The 23,281-nt window shown below is 35.3% G+C and overlaps 2 protein-coding genes across 2 annotated transcripts; both read right to left on the bottom strand.

Annotated features, from left to right (window-relative positions):
• Positions 1 to 1,023: 1,023 nt before the first annotated feature.
• Positions 1,024 to 1,614, bottom strand: LOC111413211 (uncharacterized). Its single transcript, XM_023044102.1, has one exon. It carries the CDS (start codon positions 1,612 to 1,614, stop codon positions 1,024 to 1,026), a length of 591 nt encoding a protein of 196 aa, XP_022899870.1.
• A 13,895-nt stretch (positions 1,615 to 15,509) lies between these two features.
• On the bottom strand, positions 15,510 to 16,493 carry LOC139432333 (uncharacterized). Its single transcript, XM_071200813.1, has one exon. It carries the CDS (start codon positions 16,491 to 16,493, stop codon positions 15,510 to 15,512), a length of 984 nt encoding a protein of 327 aa, XP_071056914.1.
• Between the last annotated feature and the right edge of the window lie 6,788 nt (positions 16,494 to 23,281).

Here is a 23,281-nt window from a genome sequence, read left to right as displayed (position 1 = left end):
TATGTCAGCAAAAACATTCCAAAAATATCAAGAAACGGTAAGTGATAAAATCAGGGATGAAGCATGGCAGTCTATGAAGAACGCAGGTGAAGAAGAATGTAATTTAGCCAAAGCTTCAGGAGAAGTAAACAAAGACGGAATTCCAATGATAACCGTAATTGCGGATGGTGCCTGGAGTAAACGCTCATACAATGTCAATTATGACCCATCATCGTCCGGAGTTGTACCAAAGATTAAAGAGTAAACAAGATGCGACGCTAGAGTGAGAAACTTTAGTTTTGAAAAGAGATAGGAAGATATTCCAATTTAAATGCCCTGACAATAACAAACCACACCTACAAATGTGACGTCAGGGCATTTAAATTGGAATGTCTTTCTCACGCTAGAGTGAGAAACTCTAGTTTTGAAAAGAGATAGGAAGACATTCCCATTTAAATGCCCTGACTATAACAAACCACACCTACAAATGTGACGAATCGCTTACTAAAAGATTAAAGAGAAACTTATGAATTTATAAAATAGATTGCCTAGTTGTTCACGCGATATAGGATCGGGATTAAAACCGGTGCTGAATCGTAATTCAAATAATATTTAATCAATTAAGGAACACAGAAGTGATAAGGAAATAAAAGATTGTAATTAAATTTTAATTGTCTTACTCTAATTCTCCTTCTTTTACACACTTTTATACCCTCGTATGTCGATCGCACAACGAAAGGTCAAGAATAGATCGATATCGCACGACGGACGGCCGAGAAGAGAGATCGATCGATCAATATCGATCGTGATATTTAAAGTGACAAGTTATCGGGGGTGCAAAGGGGGTTGCCTATATTCCTGACTTAACACTCCCCACAAAAAAAATATACAAAAATAATAATAATAGATATACACATATCAAATTTTACAATATTCCGAGAGAAACAATATTAGGGAAGTATAAATTTTATAAGTTAAATTTAATATTTTGAGATTCCAATTTTAGGTTGGCACCAATGGTAACGGACAAAGTTTCACCAGTGGTCATTGGAATTGTCCGGTACTTGTTTTGATTTTTGCTATTTTTGCTAATGACTGTAAATCGTTGGGATCGTTCGATAATGCTGCAAGGGGCCTGAAATTGAAAACGGCTTCCACCTGTGTTAACACGGTGTAAACCTCCTCAAACGTAAGTTTCTGATCTCCAACCACTCGCAATAAATGATATTTAACAGATTTGACCCCTGCTTCTGCCAAACCGTTAAAATGTGGAGCACCAGGTGGGTTAAATTTCCATTCCAACTGCAATTGAGCACCAGCCGCATCTGCCATTTTCTGTAGATAATTGGACGCTCCGATAAAGTTTGTGCCCTGGTCGGAAATGATCAACGAACACTTGCCTCGTCTAGAAGTGAACCGTCGCAGGGCTGCTAAGAAAACTTCCGTGGTGAGAGCTGAAACTAATTCTAAATGCATAGCCTTAGTAGCTAAACATATAAAAATACAAAAGTATGATTTCACCGATCTAGCTCCCCGAGTTCGACTAATGATGGTGTAAATTGGACCTGCAAAATCCACTGCCACTTGGGAAAACGCTCGAAGTTGAGAAACCCTCATCGACGGTAGATCAGCCATCATGGGAGCATACGATTGGGGCTTGCAGCGGAAACATCTCACACATCGTGACAGAACGCGAAATATAACACTCCTAGAGTTGATGATCCAAAATTGTTGTGATACCAACGTTTGTAATGTTCTCTGGCCGGTGTTATGATAGCTTTAAGTTGGTAGCACTGTAATTAGAGATGGGCATAACTGTTATTTTAAAATAACAGAAACAACTGTTACTGTTATTTTAAAATAACAGCTTAAAATAACAGGTTGTTGTTATTTCTGTTATTTTAACAGAATCGTTCAATGATCCGACATGCCGCTGGCTCAGCCCGTTTAGCCAGCGGCATGTCGGATCTCACAACAGCGCTTGACCTTGAGTGTGCATTTCCCGTGAACATAGCTGTACATAGTACATAACCTGCAAACTTTGAAGTTAAGTTCAATCTGTGTGCTGTGTACTGGGACTGCTGGGTTATTTTATTATATTGTGATAGTTGTTACTGTTTGTTAGTGTTATTTTTAGTTCTATTATTCGTTGTTGTTATAGTTGCCGTTATTTGTTATAGTATTTATAGATCATATTCAACAAACATTTTTTCGAAAGATCTAGGCACGCCTTTTTTTTATTCAGTAAGTTCATAATACTAATTTGTACCATTGTCAACAAAAGAAAAATCTTAAAATTCTAATATTCGAGATCCGAGGTCAATCACTTGAATTAACCCGGAGAGGGCTGAGGGAGTAAGGACTAGGGACAAGAAATTTCAGGGAACTGGGATGCAACAGAAAAAACACAGGATAATACAATAGATAATAGTAGATGTGTTCGGAGAGCCGATTGCAAACGGTTTCGAATTTTTTCAATCAATAAAGATTTGAGAATTCTTGCACGTGATCAACATGGAACAGTTTGATTGGTTGCAAAATCCGAAACCATTTGCAATCGGTTCTCCGAATAGACCTATTTATAATTTTATATAGATACTGTATTTTACACAAACATATTTTATTAACTCAAATTCAAATAAAAAAAATGATATAAAAATATGAAAAATTATAATTTTGATTATTTTTATTAACCTTTTCATGAAAAATTTCTGTTCATTGTATGAAAAAAAATGGATATATTATATTATGCATTCATTTTTTTATAACTTTAATTATCCTTATATTTTATCATTTTATGTAGGAAATAATGGATAAGCATCTAAACGGAAAAAAATCAATTATTTGGAATTTTTTTACTCCAATAAATGAAGTATTGGCAAAATGCAATTTTTGTCATCAAAAATTGTCATACAAGTCATCAATCAATAATTTGAAACAACACCTGAACAGAAAGCATCCCACAATTCACCAACCTACTCCTTCTTCAATCTCTTCCTCATTGGCTGGAACAACTTCAACCACACCGTTACCATCAACCAGCTTAACCAATTCTTTACCCGGAACCACTTCACCTTCACCACCGATACATTCAACCGCTCCATTAACCACAATAGCTTCAAATCCATCTTTACTACCAACTTCTTCCTTTTCTTCGACAGTTCCTCGTAGATTACAACAAACCACCTTACGACCGCCTAAGAAACTAATAACGAACGACTTACAACCATTTTCTATTGTCGAAGATGTAGGTTTTAGAGAGTACACTGCGGCATTAAATCCGTTTTATGCTTTGCCTAGTAGAAAGACTCTCTCAAACACATTGCTACCGGCAAAATATGAAGAACTTAAGGCCTAAACTTTAGATATGTTCAAAGAAGCAAAATCGGCAACTATTACAACAGATTGCTGGACTTCCATCAACAATGAAAGTTACATAGCGGTAACCGCCCACTCTATTGACAACAATTTTAGCATCAAAGCTGTTTTGTTAGAGGTTTGTGAGGTCAAACTGAACCACACAAGCGAAAATCTTGCCGCTGAGCTGAAACGAATTACCACAGAGTGGGGGCTTCAAAATAATATATTGATTGTTATAACAGATAATGCGGCAAATATAAAAAAAGCAGTAAGTGAAGTTTTACAATGGAAGCACTTAGGGTGCATCGCACATACAATTAATTTAATTGTCAAGGATGCGTTGACTGCTGCAGAACCATTGATTACAAAAGTATCCACCATTGAGGCCCATTTTAAAAAAGTAGTGTAGCCAAGAACAAACTTGATTTTTATCAAAGACAAAACGGAAAAGACCCAAAAAAGTTGATACAATCTGTGGCCACAAGGTGAAACTCAGTGTATTATATGTTGGAAAGGATGAAAGAGTTAAAAGAAGAAGTGCGAGCGGCATTAGGTACTCTGGGAAAAGAAGACTGGCCCTCATTAACAAACCTAGAATTTGTTGTTCTGGAACAATTAATTGAAATTTTGGTACCAATGGAAACAACAACAACAGTTATAAGTAGCGAAAAAAAAGTTACTTTATCTTCTGTAATAATAATTTCAAACGGCCTTTCTGATTTATACAAAGCAATGTATAAAAATAATATTCTTTCATCCATTTCAAAAGATATTTTAGAAAAAATTATTATCGGCATTGACACAGGATTCAAGAACATGGAAAGCAGTACTTCATTACTTATTAATACATTTTTCGATCCAAGATACAAACATATCGGATTTTCAACAAATACAGCATCGGAAAAGGCTAGAGCGGCAGTCACAGCATCCTTAATATCATTGATTAATTTAAAAACCGCCGAGTCCTCCCAACCAGTCGATAGTGGTGATAATGATAAAATTGACAGTTCAAAACCGAGTATTTGGTCATGCTTTGATAAAAAAGCTTCTCTGTTTAATCCGGTCAGATCAAATCAGTCGAAAGCCATAATATAAATTGATAGGTATTTAGATGAATCGCTTCTCGAACGTGAAAAAAATCCATTAGATTGGTGGAAAGAACATCAATATAAGTTTCCTTTCCTTAGCAGCCTGGTGAAACTCAAGTTTGGAACTGTTACCACATCGGAACCATGCGAAAGGGCGTTTTCCAAAACAGGCCAAATAATTTCCGACCGCCGAAGCCGTCTAAAACCAGAGAAAGTACATCAAATTATGTTTCTGAATCAAAATGAAAGCAGTCTGCCAAGATCTTAATCAAATATTTTTTTAGGAAAAATTGAAGAATAGACAAGTCGCTTAAAAATCTATGATTTTTTTTACTGACGTAAAAATGCCTAAAAAACACGTTAAAAATAAAAAGAAAGTGCGGAAAAGTGAAGAACTTACCGAAAAATGAGTTTGAAATTTCGACGTGACGTTACAATTTGTGACGTCACGAACCATGCTTACGACGTATTTTTCACAACACAATGGTTAACATTGGGCAGATAAATAATTTGTTCCATATCCACGTGCACAACACGAATAATGTAAGTAAAAATAAAACATTTTTTCAAATTTAATGAAAGAATTAACAACTTGTTAGTCTTATAACGCATATTTTTGGGTGAACACCCTTTGGTTCTCGACGCATAACGACTAAAACGTGCTAAAACCCGCTTATTAACCATCTGCCTGCTCGTGTGTTTACCCTCCCCCTACTCCGAACCCGACCCGACATTTCGGAATTTCGCAGTTGTTTAAATGTTAATTAACCAAACTCAAAATCTAATTTCTACACAACATTCGGAAATAAATCAATATATTAGGTGAATCCGAATATAACGTTTTTTTCAAGAAGACTACCAATATTTGACCCACACCCTTCTCTATACCTAATCCTCACGAGCAGGTATATCACTCAAAAATATGATAATACTAACAAGTTGTTAATTCTATCATTAAATTTGAGAAAATGATTTATTTTTACTTACATTATTCGTGTTGTACACGTAGATATGGAACAAATTATTTATCGGACAAAACGTGACGTCACATCGAAATTTCAAACTTATTTTTCGGTAGGTTTTTCACTAATTACAGTCTGTAATTAGTTTTAGCATGAAAATGGCGCTAGTTGTAAAGCGGCAAAAACTACTCTGCAGAGAATAATAATTGTGTTGACTGAAGAATCAAATCAATAAAGATTAGTAATAAAACCAAGAGTATATTAATGTCCTTGGTGGAAATAACAACATAACATGGTGTCAGGTAATTAAAAAAAAAAAAAATTGGGAAGAAACCACGAAAAAACTAACCTAAAAAAAAAATGGCCGAAGGCGCGAACCGCCTGAGCGAGTTGTCGTTAGAGGGAAACCTGTGTAGAAATTGGCAAGAGTTTAAACAAAAATTTGAGATTTATTTGAAAGCAACCGACAAAATGAAGAAAAGCGACGATACAAAGGTAGCGATACTACTTAATTTGGCAGGTGAGAAAGCCTTAACTATATATAATAATCAATTAAAATTAGAAGAAGAGGAAGATAAAGATAATCTTGCAAAAGTGATACAAAAATTTGAAGAATATTGTAATGTGAGAAAGAACGTTGTGTACGAGAGATTTTTGTTCATGAATACGATTCAAAAAGAAGGTCAAGGGTTTGATAGTTTCGTTATGGAATTAAAAGAAAATGCGAAGATGTGTGAATTTTTAGAAGAAGATGCATTAATCCGTGACAGAATAATATTTGGGGTTCGAGACAAGGGGTTACAACAAAGATTGTTGAGGGAAGAAAAGTTGGATTTGGAAACTACCGTAAGGTTAGGTCGTACATTTGAGGCCAGCAAGGAGCATCAACAATTGATGGACGGAGGTGCAACAATGGTCGTGGACGCTATACAGGAGAAGACTAGACGAGGAACAAAAGTTCAACAAAATTATGACTGTAAAAAGTGTGGTAAATCACATAGTTATGGACAATGCCCAGCATATGGTAAAGTATGTGCTAAGTGTGGAAATAAAAATCATTTTGCGGTAGGTTGTAAGCTAAAGAAAACTTATAAAAATTACAATAAGCAAAGTAATAACAAAAGCAAACAGCATAATAATTATAAAGATGAAAAGAAAGTTAACAAATATGTTAAACAAGTAGAGAATAAGACAGATAATCAGTCTGATAGTAATGATGACTATTATATAGATTCGTTAATGTTAAGTAATGTTTGTAACGTAAAAAGTAATAACACTGATGCATGGTTGATTGGTGTTACTATCGATAATGTATTGTTTAAAATGAAGCTTGATACGGGAGCAACATGTAATATTTTACCTAAGCATTGTTTAAACAAATTATACAAAAATTTAAAACTAAATAAATGTAACACAAATGTAATTGCATTTGGTGGTAACCAAATTGATACTGTAGGTGCAATAATTTTGAAAGTATTAATCAAAGACAAAATTGTAAAAATAAAGTTCATAGTTGTGAATGTTCAGGATAGACCGATATTGGGACTTAAAGTTTGTGAATATTTAGGTTTATTAAATAAGGTTAATGTAATAGATCTCGATTTTAAAGCTGAATTTATAAAAAAGTATAATGATAATTTCCAAGGAATAGGGGAAATTCCGGGTACATACAAGCTGAGGTTAAAAGAGGGAAGTACGCCGGTAATAAAACGTGTTCGTCGAGTTCCAGAGATAATAAAAGATAGGTTGAAAGAAACATTAAACGAGTTAATAAAGAAAAACATCATTGAAGAAGTGGAGTATCCTACAGATTGGGTAAATCAAATAACAATAGTTGAAAAAAATAAAGGAAAGCTACGAATATGTTTGGATCCGACCGAACTAAACAAGGCTTTGAAATTGGATAATTATCCAATACCCACGATAAGTGACATTGAAAAAAGACTTTCTGGTAAATAAATATTTACGGTAATTGATATGAAGGATGGATTCTTTCAAATAAAATTAGACCAAGAAAGTAGTCTTTTAACAACGTTTATAACGCCATATGGTAAGTTTAAGTACAATCGATTACCATTTGGATTAAGTGTAAGTCCAGAAGTATTTTAACGAACCAATGAAAAAATATTTGGAGATTTAGAAATAGGAATATATTTCGATGATTTAATAATTTAAGAATAACTTAAGAAAGTAATGGAAAGAGCAAGTAAGTTTGGTGTCAAATTCAACAAAGAAAAAGTACAATTTAAGAAGGATCGAGTTAAATATCTGGGTAGAATATTTTCGAAACAAGGCATGGAGCCTGATCCAGAACAGGTAAAAGCGGTTGGAACCACCGAAAACTAAAAAAGAGTTACATAGCATCATGGAAATGTTTAGTCACTTGGCTCGTTTTATACCTAACTTGTCAGAACTTTCTTACCCATTAAGATTACTTTTAAAAACGAATGTACAGTTTGAGTGGTCCGAGGCACAAATAAATGCGTTTAACAAACTAAAGAAAATAATCAGTAAAGCACCAGTTTTAAAGATATTTGATGGTAATTTACCAATCGACATGTATGTGGATGCTAGTAGTACTGGTTTGGGCTGTTGTTTAATTCAAAATGATTGTCCGGTGGCATTCGTGTCAAGAAGTTTGACAGATACTGAAATTAGATATTCGCAAATTGAAAAGGAATTTTTATCCATATGTTTTGCTGTTAACAAGTTTCATGAATATATTTATGGCAGGAAGGTAACTGTTTATACCGACCATAAGCCATTGGTGGCAATAAATCAAAAGAATATTTGGAGAGTACCAACCAGACTACAACGCATGAAATTAAAATTAATTAAGTACAATTTAGATGTGAAATTTATATCGGGAAAAGATAACATAATAGCAGATATATTATCAAGAAATTACACCAAAGAACCATCTATACAAGACAATACTTACACTGAAATTGTTCATTCAATTGATGAGCTCCCAATCAGCAATAGCAAATTACAAGAAATTATGAAACACACTAAAGAGGATCCGGAATTAATGAAGTTAATGGTATATTTCCATGAAGGATGGCCTCCATTAAAAAAAGATATAAACTCAAAGTTATCGACATATTGGAAAATGAAAAATGATTTGATGGTTAAGGAAGGTTTAGTATACATAAATGATAAATTGTTAATACCAACAAAATTGCGACAGGGAATACTGAAAAGACTACATGAACCACATTTTGGCATTGAAAAGACTAAAAAGTTTGCAAGAAAATTTTTATATTGGCCGGGAATCTGGAAAGAAATTGAGACAATAATAAAAGGATGCCAGATTTGTGAAAAATATGCAAAAAATAAGACCAAAGAACGACTATTACCTTACAATATCACCGAATATCCTTTTCAACGAGTAGCAGTAGATATATGTGAATGGGGAGGAAAATCATTTTTGATATTAGCAGACTACTATTCTTTCTGGCTAGAAGTCAAAAGTTTAAAAAACAAAACTAGTAAAGAGGTAATCAAAAAGTTGAAGTCCATATTTACAACTTTTGGTATCCCTAATGAAATGATAGCTGACAATAATCCGTTTAATAGTGAGGAATGTAGAAAGTTTGCGAACGAATGGAAATTTAGAATAATAACAACAAGTCCACATCGTGGGAGTTACTAAAAATAGGTTAAAAAAGAGCGTGGAGGGGAATGTTGATTTTAAATTGATGTTACTTAATCATCACAACTTTCCAACTAGAACGACAAGTATTTCCCCTGCTGAACTGATATTTAATAGAAATATAAACACTAAATTACCAATTGCGACTAATAAATTAGTACCAAAAAAGATGGAAAAGATAAACATGTATCAAGAAAATTTCAAGAGGTATCAGGAAAAATACAAAACTTATTTTGATCGATCTGCAAAAGCACCACAAGAATTTAAGGTGGGAGAAAATATAGTGATGAGAGATGTGAATAAGAAGGTGTGGAAACCGGGATTTGTGATGGAAAAGTGTGATACTCCAAGGAGTTATAAAGTAATGGATGAAAGGGGAAGAACGTTGAGAAGAAATAGTGTTTACTTAAAACATACACCAAATAAGATGATTCGTAAAGAAGATGATTACGAACCGTCTAAGACTCTCTTACCGGAAACGATTATCGAAAGTGACCAAACAAAAACAATACGAAAAGATCCTTTGATAAATATCAGTCAAAAACAAAATGATAATGTTGTTTCAAATAATAATATTACTAGAAGTGGTAGACAAATAAAAATGCCGTCTTATCTTGCGGATTTTGTACATTAGCTTAAAGAGAGGGAGGTGTTATGATAGCTTTAAGTTGGTAGCACTGTAATTAGTTTTAGCATGAAAATGGCGCTAGTTGTAAAGCGGCAAAAACTACTCTGTAGAGAATAATAATTGTGTTGACTGAAGAATCAAATCAATAAAGATTAGTAATAAAAACAAGAGTATATTAATGTCCTTGGTGGAAATAACAACATAACAGCCGGGATATAAGTAACGTTAGTGTATGTCCTCCACCACGATTTCACTTAAACGACCGTTTTTTGGTAATAACACTGGATGACGATGATCGAATGGTATTATCGCGTTTTTCAACCGACCGCCTACCCTTATCAATCCTTCACTGTCTAGGAAAGCAGCTAGCTTTCTAAAAGGTTTTTCAGGAAGTTTATTTGTTTGGATTTGACGGATCAGTTGAGCAAAGTTTTGTTTTTGAACATGATAAACAATTGAGTTCAATGCTTGCTGAAGATCAAATGGTGATAATGACGTAGTTGAACGTTTTTTCTTTCGACAGTGTGCTATGAAACGTTGAACATAAGCAACTATTCTTTGGATTTTCAGTATTGAGGAAAAATGATTCAGAAGAGTATCAATAAAATTCACTTCGAGTTCTGTATGATTAATGATGTAAATCTTTGATTCATTAATGGTTTCTTGTGTTTCAGAATTTTGATTAAAAGGAGCAGGCCATTTATCTGGAGAGTTGATGAGCCAAGGAGGACCCATCCACCAGATAGAACACTGAATAAGTTGATGTGGGAAAAGCCCACGGGAACCGGCATCTGCAGGGTTGCTTGATGAAGGGACATATCTCCAACAATTAGACGGTAATATATTCTGTATGTAAGTTACCCAATTGGCAACAAATGTCTTCCACCGAGAAGGTGGAGCGTAAATCCAAGATAAGGTGACTTGGGAGTCGGACCATGCTGTTATAGAATCTAATTTGATTATGGGACCTATTGCCTTCTTTATGTTTTGAAGGAGATTCACTAATAGGACGGCGCTACACAGTTCCAAGCGCGGAATTGATAATGATTTCAGCGGGGCTACCCGAGCTTTTGCGTAAATAAAAGATGATGTAATTAAATGGTTGTCATTCTGACATCGTAAATATGCCACAGCATAAAATCCTGCTTGGGAAGCATCACAGAAGAGGTGAAGCTGAATTGTTTTTGGGTTTTCAGTGATTATTTTTCGAGGTAAGTTCCAACGAGACAAGTGAACCAAGTCTAATTTAAATTTTTTCCAGTGATTTAGTAAAGAGGAGGGGGGCTTTTCATCCCATTTAATTCTCAATTGCCAAAGCTGCTGCATAAATCTCTTTGCCTGAAGAGTGCATGGAGTTAAAAATCCAAGGGGATCATAAATCCTGGCGATTTGAGATAAAATGGCACGTTTTGTACAAGAATCAGGACCAGGAGCATAGGAATAGTGGAATTCGTCGGAAGTGGGATTCCATTGCAGTCCGAGAACCTTGATGTAGTTGTCCTGATCATAATCCAACGAAATTGGCAACGAGAGATAATAATAATAATAATAGTACTTTATTGACCGCAACAACCAACATAAAAAAGTTAAACAATAATATAAAGAAAAAAAAATTAAATGAAAAATTCATTCTATATGTGAAACTAATTACAATCTGCGGCCAATAGGCGGAGTCCAGATTGGCATCCATCGCGATGGAAGCCATCTGTTCAACTCAACCTAGAGTTGAGAACGACTAATAATTACATATTCAATTGTTTTCCGCAATTAAATTAATCAATTCAAATGATTCCCTATATAACCAATAAATAGATAACAACCCAATGTCAGAGCACTGAGGCAGCATAAGGATTATGTTGACCTATCTGAAGCCGAAACAAGGTGTTACGCAAGTTAACTTTAAAAACGGATAGACTTTTATTTTTAAATTCAGGAGGACATTAATTATACTCCTTGGCCACATTATATGAAAAAGAGCGCCTAAAAAGAGCTTTCCTGTGAGCAGAAACGGCGATAGTATTTTTGCGTCTAAGATTCAAGTTATGAACATCGGTCCTATAGGTGATTTTATTATATAAGTAAGGTGGAGTCCCCGTAGTAATTAACTTGTGCTCAAGACACAAGAACTGATGTTTGATTTTGTTTCTGATATTTAACCATTTTGCAGTAACCAATGTGTGACTAATATTTTCACGCTTACGAACGCCATACATAAAACGAAGACAGCTATTTTGAACCCTTTGAATACGATGAAGTTCATACCCAGTTAAACATGGACCATACATGGCAGCACAATGCACAAAATTTGACAGAACAAGTGTTTCGCACAAACGTTTCTTTGTAATTATATTTAAAATGTGTCGGTGTTGATAGAGGCATCTAAGAACACCATATGCCTTTTTCACGCAAGCAGTGACATGACTGCTGAATCGCAGATTGCTGTCGACAAGCACACCCAGATTTTTTGACTCAGGGTACACTACCAGCCTCTCTCCACCCAAAAATATACCGACACTATCAGAGTCCAAGTTACCAAAGATGACTACCTTAGATTTAGTGGCATTGAGAGTTAGTGCCATCTTGTGCGAGCAATCTAAAATAGCGTTCAGATCTGCATTTATTTTTGAGCAAGCAGAAGCGAGGTGTTCCTTTGGAAAGGTTATGTAAATTTGGGTATCATCTGCGTACATGTGTATCGACGAATATTGAATGCACTTAGGCAACTGGGATGTATACAAGGAAAACAATAGAGGAGCCAGAATAGACCCCTGTGGCACTCCCACTCTCACAGGCAGTGATGATGAATTTACATTGTTCAATTTTACTATCTGAGCACGATTGGATAGGAAACTTTCCAAAAGCAAAACGGCTGAGTCGGACAGACCAACATAGCGCAGAAGAGCTAAAAGCATTGAATGGTTAACCTTATCAAAGGCCTTACTGTAGTCCAGCAGTACAAGTATCCCACATAGACCGCCATCACGAGCTCTAATAATATCGTCTGTTACCTTTAATAGAGCCGTTGTACAGCTATGGTTAGGTCGAAAACCAGACTGAGAGGTGGGCAAGATGTTATGATCACTAATATATTTACGCAATTGGACCTCCATGCACCTTTCAAGGACTTTTGAGATAACTGGCAGGATACTAATTGGACGCAGGTCCGCCAAACCTGCTAGATTTGGTTTTTTAGGCAACGGCATTACCAAAGCAATCTTCCAGGCTTCCGGGAAAATAGACTGTTCAAGACAGGTATTTATAATATGTACAATGTAGGGCAATATTTCAGGGAGACACATTCTTATAAATGTGATGTTCAATTCGTCTATGCCAGAAGATGTTGATTTAATGCCATTTAAAATTTTAATGATCGAAGAGGTGTCACTGAGTCCAAACGAAAATCTCTCATGGGAATTTGCGTAAAGCATATTTGTACCATAAAAAGTGAGCAAATCATCATCCACATCAGCATAACCAACAGAATTCACAAAATAATCATTAATATTTCCAACATCATCTAAATGTGCGGGAACAGTGGGTTTGGACCTGTTGACAATCTGCAAGTTGGATAACAGCCGCCAACTACTCTTTACATCACTAGTCACAAATGTACTATTTAAGAAAGATTTCTTTTCTCGTCGTATTGCAGAAGTCGTTAAATCGCGTAAGGACTTGTAGTAGTCGAAGTGCGCTATTAATTTAGTTCTTTTATATCGAGATAAGGCTCTATCCCTCAGCGACATCATTAGTTTTATTGTGTCCGTTAACCATGGTGCAAATGGCCTATGTAATCTGAGTGACCGAACCGGTGCATGAAAATCTAGAAGTGCCAAAAGATGAGTGTTTAAAAAATGTATTTTCTGATTAACATCAGTTATATGATAGATTGCATAGAGTGGTAACCGGGATAAATCACCCTTCAGACTATAGGCATCGATGTTTGATATAGGTCTACAGAATTTGGTAATCGGAATGGGCCTTGAATCAGAAATAGTAATGTCACATTGAACAAGATTGTGGTCTGACATATGCATCGGTATGCTTGCCTGGTTAATACAACCGTCCGGGTTGTTAGTGATCAAACAGTCAATCAAGGAACTCGAGTTTGTGGTGATACGGGTAGGAGAATTTATCATCTGAGAAAGGGATAACTCTTCTAAAAGCGTATTAAACCTCTCTATATATGTGCTATTAAAATCCAGCATGTTTATATTTAAATCGCCCGCGCAATACAAATAGTCAGTAATACCCTGTAAGCAGCATAGTGTGGAGCATAAATTATCAAGAAAAGCACATACATTCGAGGCAGGGGACCTATAAATGCAGCCAAAAGATCAACGCTGGATACGGCTTGTAGAATCGGCTTACAATTACTCGCCCATTTCCCTAGTTCAAAAGCCAAAAATGGAGACGAGGCCACCCCGTATGTTACGGTGTTTAAATAGTATTCCTTAAGTGGTTCTTCAGGATGAAAACGCCATAAGATTTTTTGATATATTCGATCTGAAGGTGACAATAATATCTGCCGATACATCTGCTTTATATCGTAAGTGATTACGTAGTTAAAGCTTCTGAATGACAATAATATTTTTGTAATGTCTTGTTGTAGCTTTGGACCTATCAGGAGCTCTTGATTTAACGAAACACCGTTTGACGTTACAGAAGATGCATCGAAAACCACTCTCAACTTCGAAGAAGGATTATCTGTGCGAAACAGACAATGATGTGGTATATAATATGGATTTTTTGTTGGACAGCTGATTGGTAAGTCGACTGACATATGACCAGATTGTAAATAATCTCGCATGAACTTAATGTACTTTGATTGCAGGATAGGATCTCTTAACAAACGATGCTCCAATGACATGAAACGTCTTACAGCAGCATCATAAGAATCTCCCAGAATAGGGTTTCTATGTTTGAATGGCAATGAAACCATAAATCAATCATTCAAGGTACGCTTATAATTATTTTTAAAATGAATTTCGCATTTTTCTTCTTCAGGGTTTAGTTCAGATTCGTTGAAGATAGACTCTACCTCCCAAAATCGTTGAATTGATTTATCCAATGCTGCGTTGGTCGTCGATAAGCAGGCAAAATTAGAAGCGGAGGCATAAATTAATGATTTCCCCATTATGATCCAACCAAAGACTGAATTGATTGCAACAGGTTCGTGAAGATGGCAATGATACGGCCTTCAGTAAATATTTGGGGTACTAATTCAGCTCCCAATAATAGGTCAACGGATTGTAGGCCGGGAAATTCTTTTTTAGGTATGTTTAAGTGGCGTAAATGGGAGTATCGTGAAATGATAGATGAAAGTGATGGTTGATCGGAACATATGCTTTGAGTAATGATAGCTTGGAAGTTGAATGATGGAATGGATGAATGTATTGGTTGTACAGAACAGGTGACTGACCCTTTTGTGCATAGTGACGTCATTGAATTTATTCCTTGAATCTCCAAATGAGATGTGGATCTTCGGGGAAGATGCAATTTAAATTAGACATGCTTCCGGAATCGATGAGTGCTTTGACGGGATGTAACCTTCCAAATTGATCTTTAATGTGAACCATTGAGATGGGTAAAATGACATTGATATCGTTTTCTAATGTTGCGTCAGATTGTTTATGAAGTGACGTGCCGACGTGCAGCGAAGAAGATGGTTGCTCTTTTAAATGGAGGAGAGTGTGATGTTTTTGACGACAGATTCTACATCGATGAGTGGAGGCACAATTGTGGGTGTTATGATTTTTGTTCAAACAATTGCGGCATAAATTGTTCTCTTGAACCATTGATAATCTTTCAGATGCTGCCTTCGATTGAAAAGTAATACATCAATAAATAGGATGAGTTTCCGAACATAGTAGACATGGACGGGTTTCATTACCAGATGACGAGCTTTCCGTTTTTAAGGTAACTAATTTTTCTCGAGCATGGGGCTTAAAGCGCCCAAAGGAAGGCTTCTCTGTAGCGTTGTTTAACAACACAGCCTCTAATGCTTTGGCTTTCTTTTCCAGAAAAGGCGTCAACTGTATATATGTGAGAATTTCGATGGAAGCATGTTCGTCTTCAAAAGAAGCTCGGAGAGAGTCAGTTAATTTTTGAAGGAGTAAATTTAATAATAAGAAATCCCATTCTTTAACTGGAAATCCTAATTGACGGAATCCCTCTACATTTTCGTTAAAGAAATCTGTTAAATGTCTCACACTTTTAGCTGATTCATCTTTTAAGGATTTCAGATGAATAATTTCGTGGAAATATAAGGTGGCGAGGTATCGTTTATTCTGGTACCTTCCCTTTAACGTATTGTATGCGACAATATAATTTGCAGTTGTCATTGGAAGACCTTTCAGAAGGCTAAACGCTTCGCCTTTTAAGGAAGTAAGTAGATACTGAAATTTGACTATAGGCGTCATCGCTAGATTATCATGTATCAATGAATTAAATAAATCGAAATAGGTGGGCCATTCCTTGTAATTCCCAGAAAAGGTAGGCAATGTTATTTTATGCAGTTTAGGTGACGACTGGGCAGAAGATGATTTCCAAGCGCGGATTAACGCCTTTATAGAAAAGTACGCTGTATCAGCCTCTTTGCGGACTTTATCTTGTTCCTCATAATCAGTCTCCTCAATTAAACCAATGATTTGATTGTGTAAAGTTTGAAATTGGGAATATATGCCTTCAATTTCTTCGGCTCTTGCCAGAAAAATGCTCCTCTGATCCTCATCTTCGATAGTTTTGCCAAGTTTGAAAGTTTCGAGGAGTCGGGTGTGAGGAAGATGACGTTGTAGGATAGTTTTCGAGAGTTTATCGCTCATTATAACGGTAAGAAACAAACGATAAATATAATTTCTTGATATAAAAATGTATGATAATAGGTATAGAACCCAATAAACGTCTTGATGCAATGAACAACGAAAATGAAATACTTAAAGAAAGGTATGAGAGTATAAACCCAAATGGAAGAATGAAAGAAAATTTGAGTATAGACCCAAAAATATTCAAACCAAAAAAGACGGTTCTTTTAGGTGAAACCAGTTCTCGACCAGATGTGTTCGACTTGTGCGACTCGGATAAAAATACCATAAAAATGGCGTGCTGAAAAATCAAATTATTAATAATGCAAAATAAAAATGAATCGATAATCCCAGCATAGGAGCTCCAAAGGGATCGAGAGGTTCATAATCGATTGACTAGGTTTATTTCCTTTATTTCTCCACCTGTCCATCGCACGGGTTTGTTTGAGAGATCTTTCTCATACCATGTTTACAAATCCTATAATCTTATTTCGATGGCTGATAGGAAGTTAAGTGTATCGACGTTCAGGTCTTGGTTATTTGAAAGATTATTCAGATGTCAGTGTGCTTCTCTGTTGCAAGGGGTCCCGATATCGAGTTGCGTTGCGCATGACACGGAATCGAGTTTAGTTAATTAGTTTATTATTTACAACTAATTTAATAATTGTTTTTTGTGTTTGTTACGTCTTCAATTATTAATGTTTAATACCTCTTTTTGTTATCGAGGTCCAGATGGAAGAACAGGATTTTATTTTCCTGAATCTGCGCCTCGTGAATTGCTTGCCGCACTATGCTCTATAATAGCTCTCTTTTGTTTAGATAGTTTTATTTTGTATCTTTTTTTTTTCTTTCGAATCATTTATTGTTTTTATTTTTGGTTATATTATCTTGCTATATTATATTGTTTTATTTCTATAATTGCTGTGTGGTTTGGCAATAAAGTCTATTATTATTATTATTATTATTATATAATTTTAAGTAGCATTAACGAAATTCGTGTCTTTAGTTATTTGAGTTTTTTATGAAAACGACAATGTTTTTTAAAAAATAATAAGAGTAGAAAAAGTTTTAGAATTAAATTCCACATGAAATCAGGTAATAATGTGTTAAATCCACCAAAAGGTTAAAAAAATCTATTAAAATTTAGGGGACCATCACCCGTAATCAACCGTTTCAAATGCCTCAATTGGTCTCAACTTGCTACCAATTAATACCCTCGGTACCCTCATAACGTATACCAAATTTGGTTTTTCTAACTTAATGTATTACGAAGATATTCAATGTTTTAAAAATTTAAGACCCAACTTTGAAGGCATATAGCTCCTCAGGTGTACAACTTAGTATAGAGGTAAGTTGCGTTAAATCATCTTAATTTATTATCCTCTACATGTCTCTACTCTGTGTCGGTTCTTATGTGAATCACCCTGTATTTAGCAGGGATTTATAAGTCGGCTAGATTGAATTTAGAAGATTTATTTGCGGCGGGTGGTTCTGGAATATAAAAATTTAGAAAAACTATGTCCCTATAAAGCTTTACGACATTACTCTCATGTTTGCAATAACATTGAGAATAGGGAAGAACGTAAAAAAATTGACAAATTGGCCGCTATAAGAGCGATTTTTGATAAATTTGTACAGAATATATATACTCCAAGTGAGTACCTCACTATAGACGAGAAACTAGAAGCATTTCGTGGCAGGTGCGCGTTTCGCCAATACATGTCCAATAAACCTGTCCGCTACGGTATAAAAATACTAGGTCTTGTTGACGCTAAAACATACTACGTCTTGAAATTAGAAGTCTGCGTTGGTTTACAACCACATGGCCAATATTCTAGGAGCAACAAACCATTTGATGTCGTAAATAGATTAGTAGCTCCAATTTCCGGTACAGGTAGAAATGTGACCTTCGACAACTGGTTTACTAGTTATGAAATTATGATGCATTTATTAAAAGAACATAAACTTACAGCGGTTGGTACTGTAAGAAAGAACAAACGGCAGGTACCTGAATGTTTCCTAACAACGCGTGGACGCTAGGAATGTTCTACCATGTTTGACTTCCAAGAGGACATAATGCTTACTTCATATGTACCGAAAAAAAATAAAATTGTACTACTTTTGTCCACTTTTCACGTAACGCCCGTCATCGATGAGGATACTGGAGATAAAAGAAAGCCCAAAGTGATAAGTTTTTATAACGCAACTAAGTCAGGAGTTGATGTTGTAGACGAACTGTCAGCCTCATATGACGTTTCCCGGAATAGTAGGCGATGGCCTCTCACAATTTTTTTCACAATATTAAATTGTGCAGGGATAAATGCAATGGTAATCCACTCAGCTAATACTGGAAGACAAATGAAAAGAAGACTGTTCCTAAAGGAATTGGCATATCGAATATGAAGAAATACGATCGCAAAATCCACGGTTGCCTAGAGAATTTCAGGTTTCCCAAAAAAGACCAAATGAAGATGGGAACGAAAATAAGAACCCACAGTCAGGAAAACGTCAGAATTTTTCAAGAAGATGCACGCTATGTCCTCGAAATGTAGATAGAAAAAGCTTTTATAAGTTTCTGAAATGTAATCACTTTGTTTGTCAAACTAACTGCAACACTTTATGTGACTCATGCAATAATGATAATTGTGGTTAGATTTATCAGTCTTTAGAATTAGGTTTTGGTTGTAACTGCGGTTTTTTAGATGTAATACGGTAGGAACAATAACTGCTTATTTTCTTCTTGTTGTATACGTGCATAATTTTCAAATTATATTCGTTTTTTGTTTGTAAGTGTTTCATAAATAAACTTATATTCTGATACGCCGTATTATACTTCAAAATTATATTAAAAACAACAAAAATAACACAAACAATAGCTTTGTATTTTTGACCATATTTTCTTTATAGGGATATGTCATACCCCACCACAAAGGTTTCTCAGAAGTATGTAGCACGCAGACGCCGGGTTAAGTGGTTACTATGATTACGATAAGTTGTCTAATTAAAAAAAAAATTCTTTGCGAAATTATTATTTTACTATTTAACTTAATAAAACTATTCAGTATGGCTCCTAGTAATTACTCTAAGGAAGAGATGGCGAATATGGTGTATTGTTAGCCGATGGAAATACGTCGGCGAGTATGAGAAACTTGATAACACAGAATTCGGCGAAGTAAATGTCGAACAAATTCCTCAAAGTGTATTTTATGAAGAATGCCAAGAGGAAGCAAATGCTCTAAATTTTCTCATGGTTCAACCAAACAAGCACGTCACATAACAGGAGTTATAACTTACAACGCAACTGATAACCCCGGATTGCCTTACATAAAGTTTAACGGTTTTAAAATTTTAATAGACACAGGTGCATCGAAAAGCTTGGTAAACACAAAAACTTACAACGAAATGAAAGAAGATTATGGTTTCGAAGAAAATTTTAAAATTCAAACGCCTCACGGACTTGAAATCGGATATCAAGCTATCAAAGCCCCTTTACCGGACTTATTTAAAGATAATAAAGAACACGTATTTTATTGTTTCAATTTTTCAAAATTATACGACGTATTAATTGGAATGGACATCTTAAAGGCAATCAAAGGAAAAGGTGATACGGAAAACGAAATTTTGATAATATCAAAGACGAAAATACCCTATTATACCAAATTGGATGAAGTTAAGTTACTCCCTAATCAAAATCAAATACTAAAATATAGAGTTAATAATATGAAAAATGGATATGCGTTATTTCCAAAGACGAAGACACAATTACCAACAGGAGAAGAGATAACTTTAGCACCAAAAGCGCTTGTAAAAGTAACGAACAATGAAACATTAATTAGAGTGAACAACCCTACTAATATGATGTTAAAAACCTATAACCGATTGCATCATATTAAGGTGGAACCAATTCACGAGATAGAAGAACGAATTAACATAAGGTACCAAGAAAAGGAACAATTAAATCAACTACACATAGAACAAACCGAAGAAGTCGTAGAAAATAATAACCTGAACATCGAAGAAAAAGCGACCTTAAAAGCACTTTTGAAGAAATATAATAAATTATTCCATACAGACGGTGAACGTTTATCTTTTACTCACAAGATTAAACACCAGTTAAACATGAAAGATAATGAACCCGTGTTTGTAAAACGATACCGACAACCAATGGTGATAAGAAAAGAAATTAAGAAGCAAGTCTCGGACCTTCTGAAACCAGATATCATAGAGAAAAGTATATCTCCGTGGTCCGCCCCCGTACACATTATGACTACACAGAAAGACGGTAGATTAAAACATCGTATGGTAATAGATTACCGAAAATTGAATGAAAAAAATGGAGGACAGATAGGGTAAACTGTACAGAGATTGGCCAACGACGGTTATTGGCATAGTTGTAATACTTCGAGAATTTTTAATTCTTGCAAATATATTCTACGCTCAGGGTATTTCTTATTAGTAGTGGCAACTATGGTGAATTCGTATTTCAAACTGCTCCGTTCCGTTACATAACCTTAAAAAATTATAGAAGTTGTTGTGAGATGGTGTCCATCTAAAATGGAAATTTAGCGAAATCTTCCCAAGTTACATTAAGACCTACCCTTCTATAGTTGAGGATTAATTACAAGGTATGTTGTTTTACATGATAGTATCGATTTATTTGTGTTTTAATATGTTTAAAGATCGTAACTCTGTGGTAGAAATTACTTATTTACGAATGAATTTTATTTAATGTCCGATGCCAATCACTGTACACAATTTCTGCAAAAAATTAGTCATTGGCCATGCGGCCTATAACTGTGAAATTAATGTTTATTCAAAATATTGTATCTAACAATGATTGATTAATTTAGGCGGGATGGGGCATACCTAACATACCTATTGGATATTTTAATTGACAGAGATTTTAATTGATGAATTAAATATAAACTTTAAGGTGTTTTTCGCATAGATGCCCAAGATACGAGAAGGGGCTAAATATAAAAAAACGTATACGGAGGAGAACTTGCAGTCTGCACTAGAAGCTATTAAGGATGGAATGTCGCAGAGGAAAGCCGCTCAATTGTTTAATGTGCCTCGGCAAACGGTTCAATTCAGAAAAAGTAATAAGTTTACATGCAAAACTAGGTTGGGTCCAGACACTGTTTTAACGAAAGAAGAAGAAACAGTCTTAGAGGAATGGATTGTGACAAGCCAAAAAAAGGCATCTCCAGTTAGAAAATTCGACATCCAATCCTCCGTCAAGGAATTCTTGGTAGCCAATCCACGGAATAATCCGTTTAAGGACAACCTACCTGGGGACGGTTGGTACAGGGCATTCCTTAAGCGTCATCCAAACCTTACCCATCGGACACCAGAGGCAGTTACGGCAGCTAGTGCCACATTTTCGGAAATGGACATACGCAAGTGGTTTTCTTCAGTAGAAGAATATTTAAAAACCAAAAATTTGGACCATATTTTGCAAGATCCGACTAGGATATTTAATGGAGATGAAACAAACATGTTTTTCGTTATGCCCAAAAAATTGTAAAGTAGTTGCACCACGAGGTGCAAAGAATGTTTACTAAGTAGACTCCGGTCAAACAAAAATGACTATAACAGTCATGTTCACGTTCTCGGCTGCCGGTCAAACTACTAATCCTATGCTCATTTATCCTTATAAGAGACTACCTTCTTCCATAGTAAATTCAGTACCAAGCACTTGGGGAATAGGACATAGCGACAATGGGTAGATGAAGGTTGAATTATTTTATGAATATATAGGAAACGTGTTATAAGTGAAACCATAAAAAATGGATTTTTAGCCAGCGGATTATATCCGTGGAACGCTTCTGCCATTGATTACAGTAAGTGTCTGGGAGCGAAGAAACCCGTGGATGGTGTTGACAGCAATGAAAAAAACTTCGAACCAGTTTCTGAAGAAGGTTGCAACATGGCATCCGAAACGTCAAACCTTTTATTAAAAGACGCACGGCAAAACCCGAAAGTTTCTAGTGTTAGTTCTAGTTTTAGTACTAATTTTAGTTTAACAATGAGATGGTTGTGGAGAATGACTCTAGTATTACTTTTACACAATTCAGGGATATTGTCGGAGAAGAAAGAATCGTACTTTTCAATCGAATACAACAGTTTGATAATAACAGTAACGATGAACACTGGAAAGAACAAGATATCGAATTGGAACAAATTACATTTACCCGACTTAATGAAACTCTTGAGCAACTGATATCATTACAAGAAGAAATACAGGCGATAAACACCTTTAAAAACTTTACCTCAATAGGGACACCTATAATTTTGCTTTGTGTTTTAGTAATAATTATCAGTTTCTGCATCATGAAAAGATATTGGAAAAGGTTAAAACCAATCCAACCGAGGGAGGAATCAACAGAAGCTGAAGGACTTCGCCACCCTCGGCTGCAGCCTTCCACTTAAGGGGGCAGGTGTTACGAGGTGTGAATAGGAATCCACCCGAAGAATAAACGATGGATTCCTGGAAAGGAGACAAGATAACCAGAAACATATAAAAGGAGTGAACCGTTTATTAAGAAATATATATAGTAACCGGTCGCGCTCCACATCGTACGTCTTAGTTATTATACATAAAATTTTATAATCTTTAAAACTTATAATTAATCAATTAAATAACAAACTTTGTAAAACCAATTGTTTTAAGTGAATAATAAAAATCTTATTTTTGAAACAAACACAATCTTTCTAAAATCGAAAGTATATATCAAAGTGGCGGGTGTAGCTTAACGTTCAGTTACATCCCCTTTTAAGATATCAGCATTTTGATGGTACCATCGTTT

Source organism: Onthophagus taurus, unplaced genomic scaffold (assembly GCF_036711975.1).
Source record: "Onthophagus taurus isolate NC unplaced genomic scaffold, IU_Otau_3.0 ScKx7SY_15, whole genome shotgun sequence".
In the NCBI taxonomy this organism is placed as follows: Eukaryota; Metazoa; Arthropoda; class Insecta; order Coleoptera; family Scarabaeidae; genus Onthophagus; species Onthophagus taurus.
The sequence above is the reverse complement of the archived record's forward strand: the minus strand, read 5'-3'. Positions and strand labels throughout refer to the sequence as shown.

What these genes read in the sequence shown, in the direction of transcription:
- LOC111413211 (XM_023044102.1), bottom strand. Translation starts at nt 1,614, where the DNA reads ATGGCTGATCTACCGTCGATGAGGGTTTCTCAACTTCGAGCGTTTTCC.
- LOC139432333 (XM_071200813.1), bottom strand. Translation starts at nt 16,493, where the DNA reads ATGAGCGATAAACTCTCGAAAACTATCCTACAACGTCATCTTCCTCAC.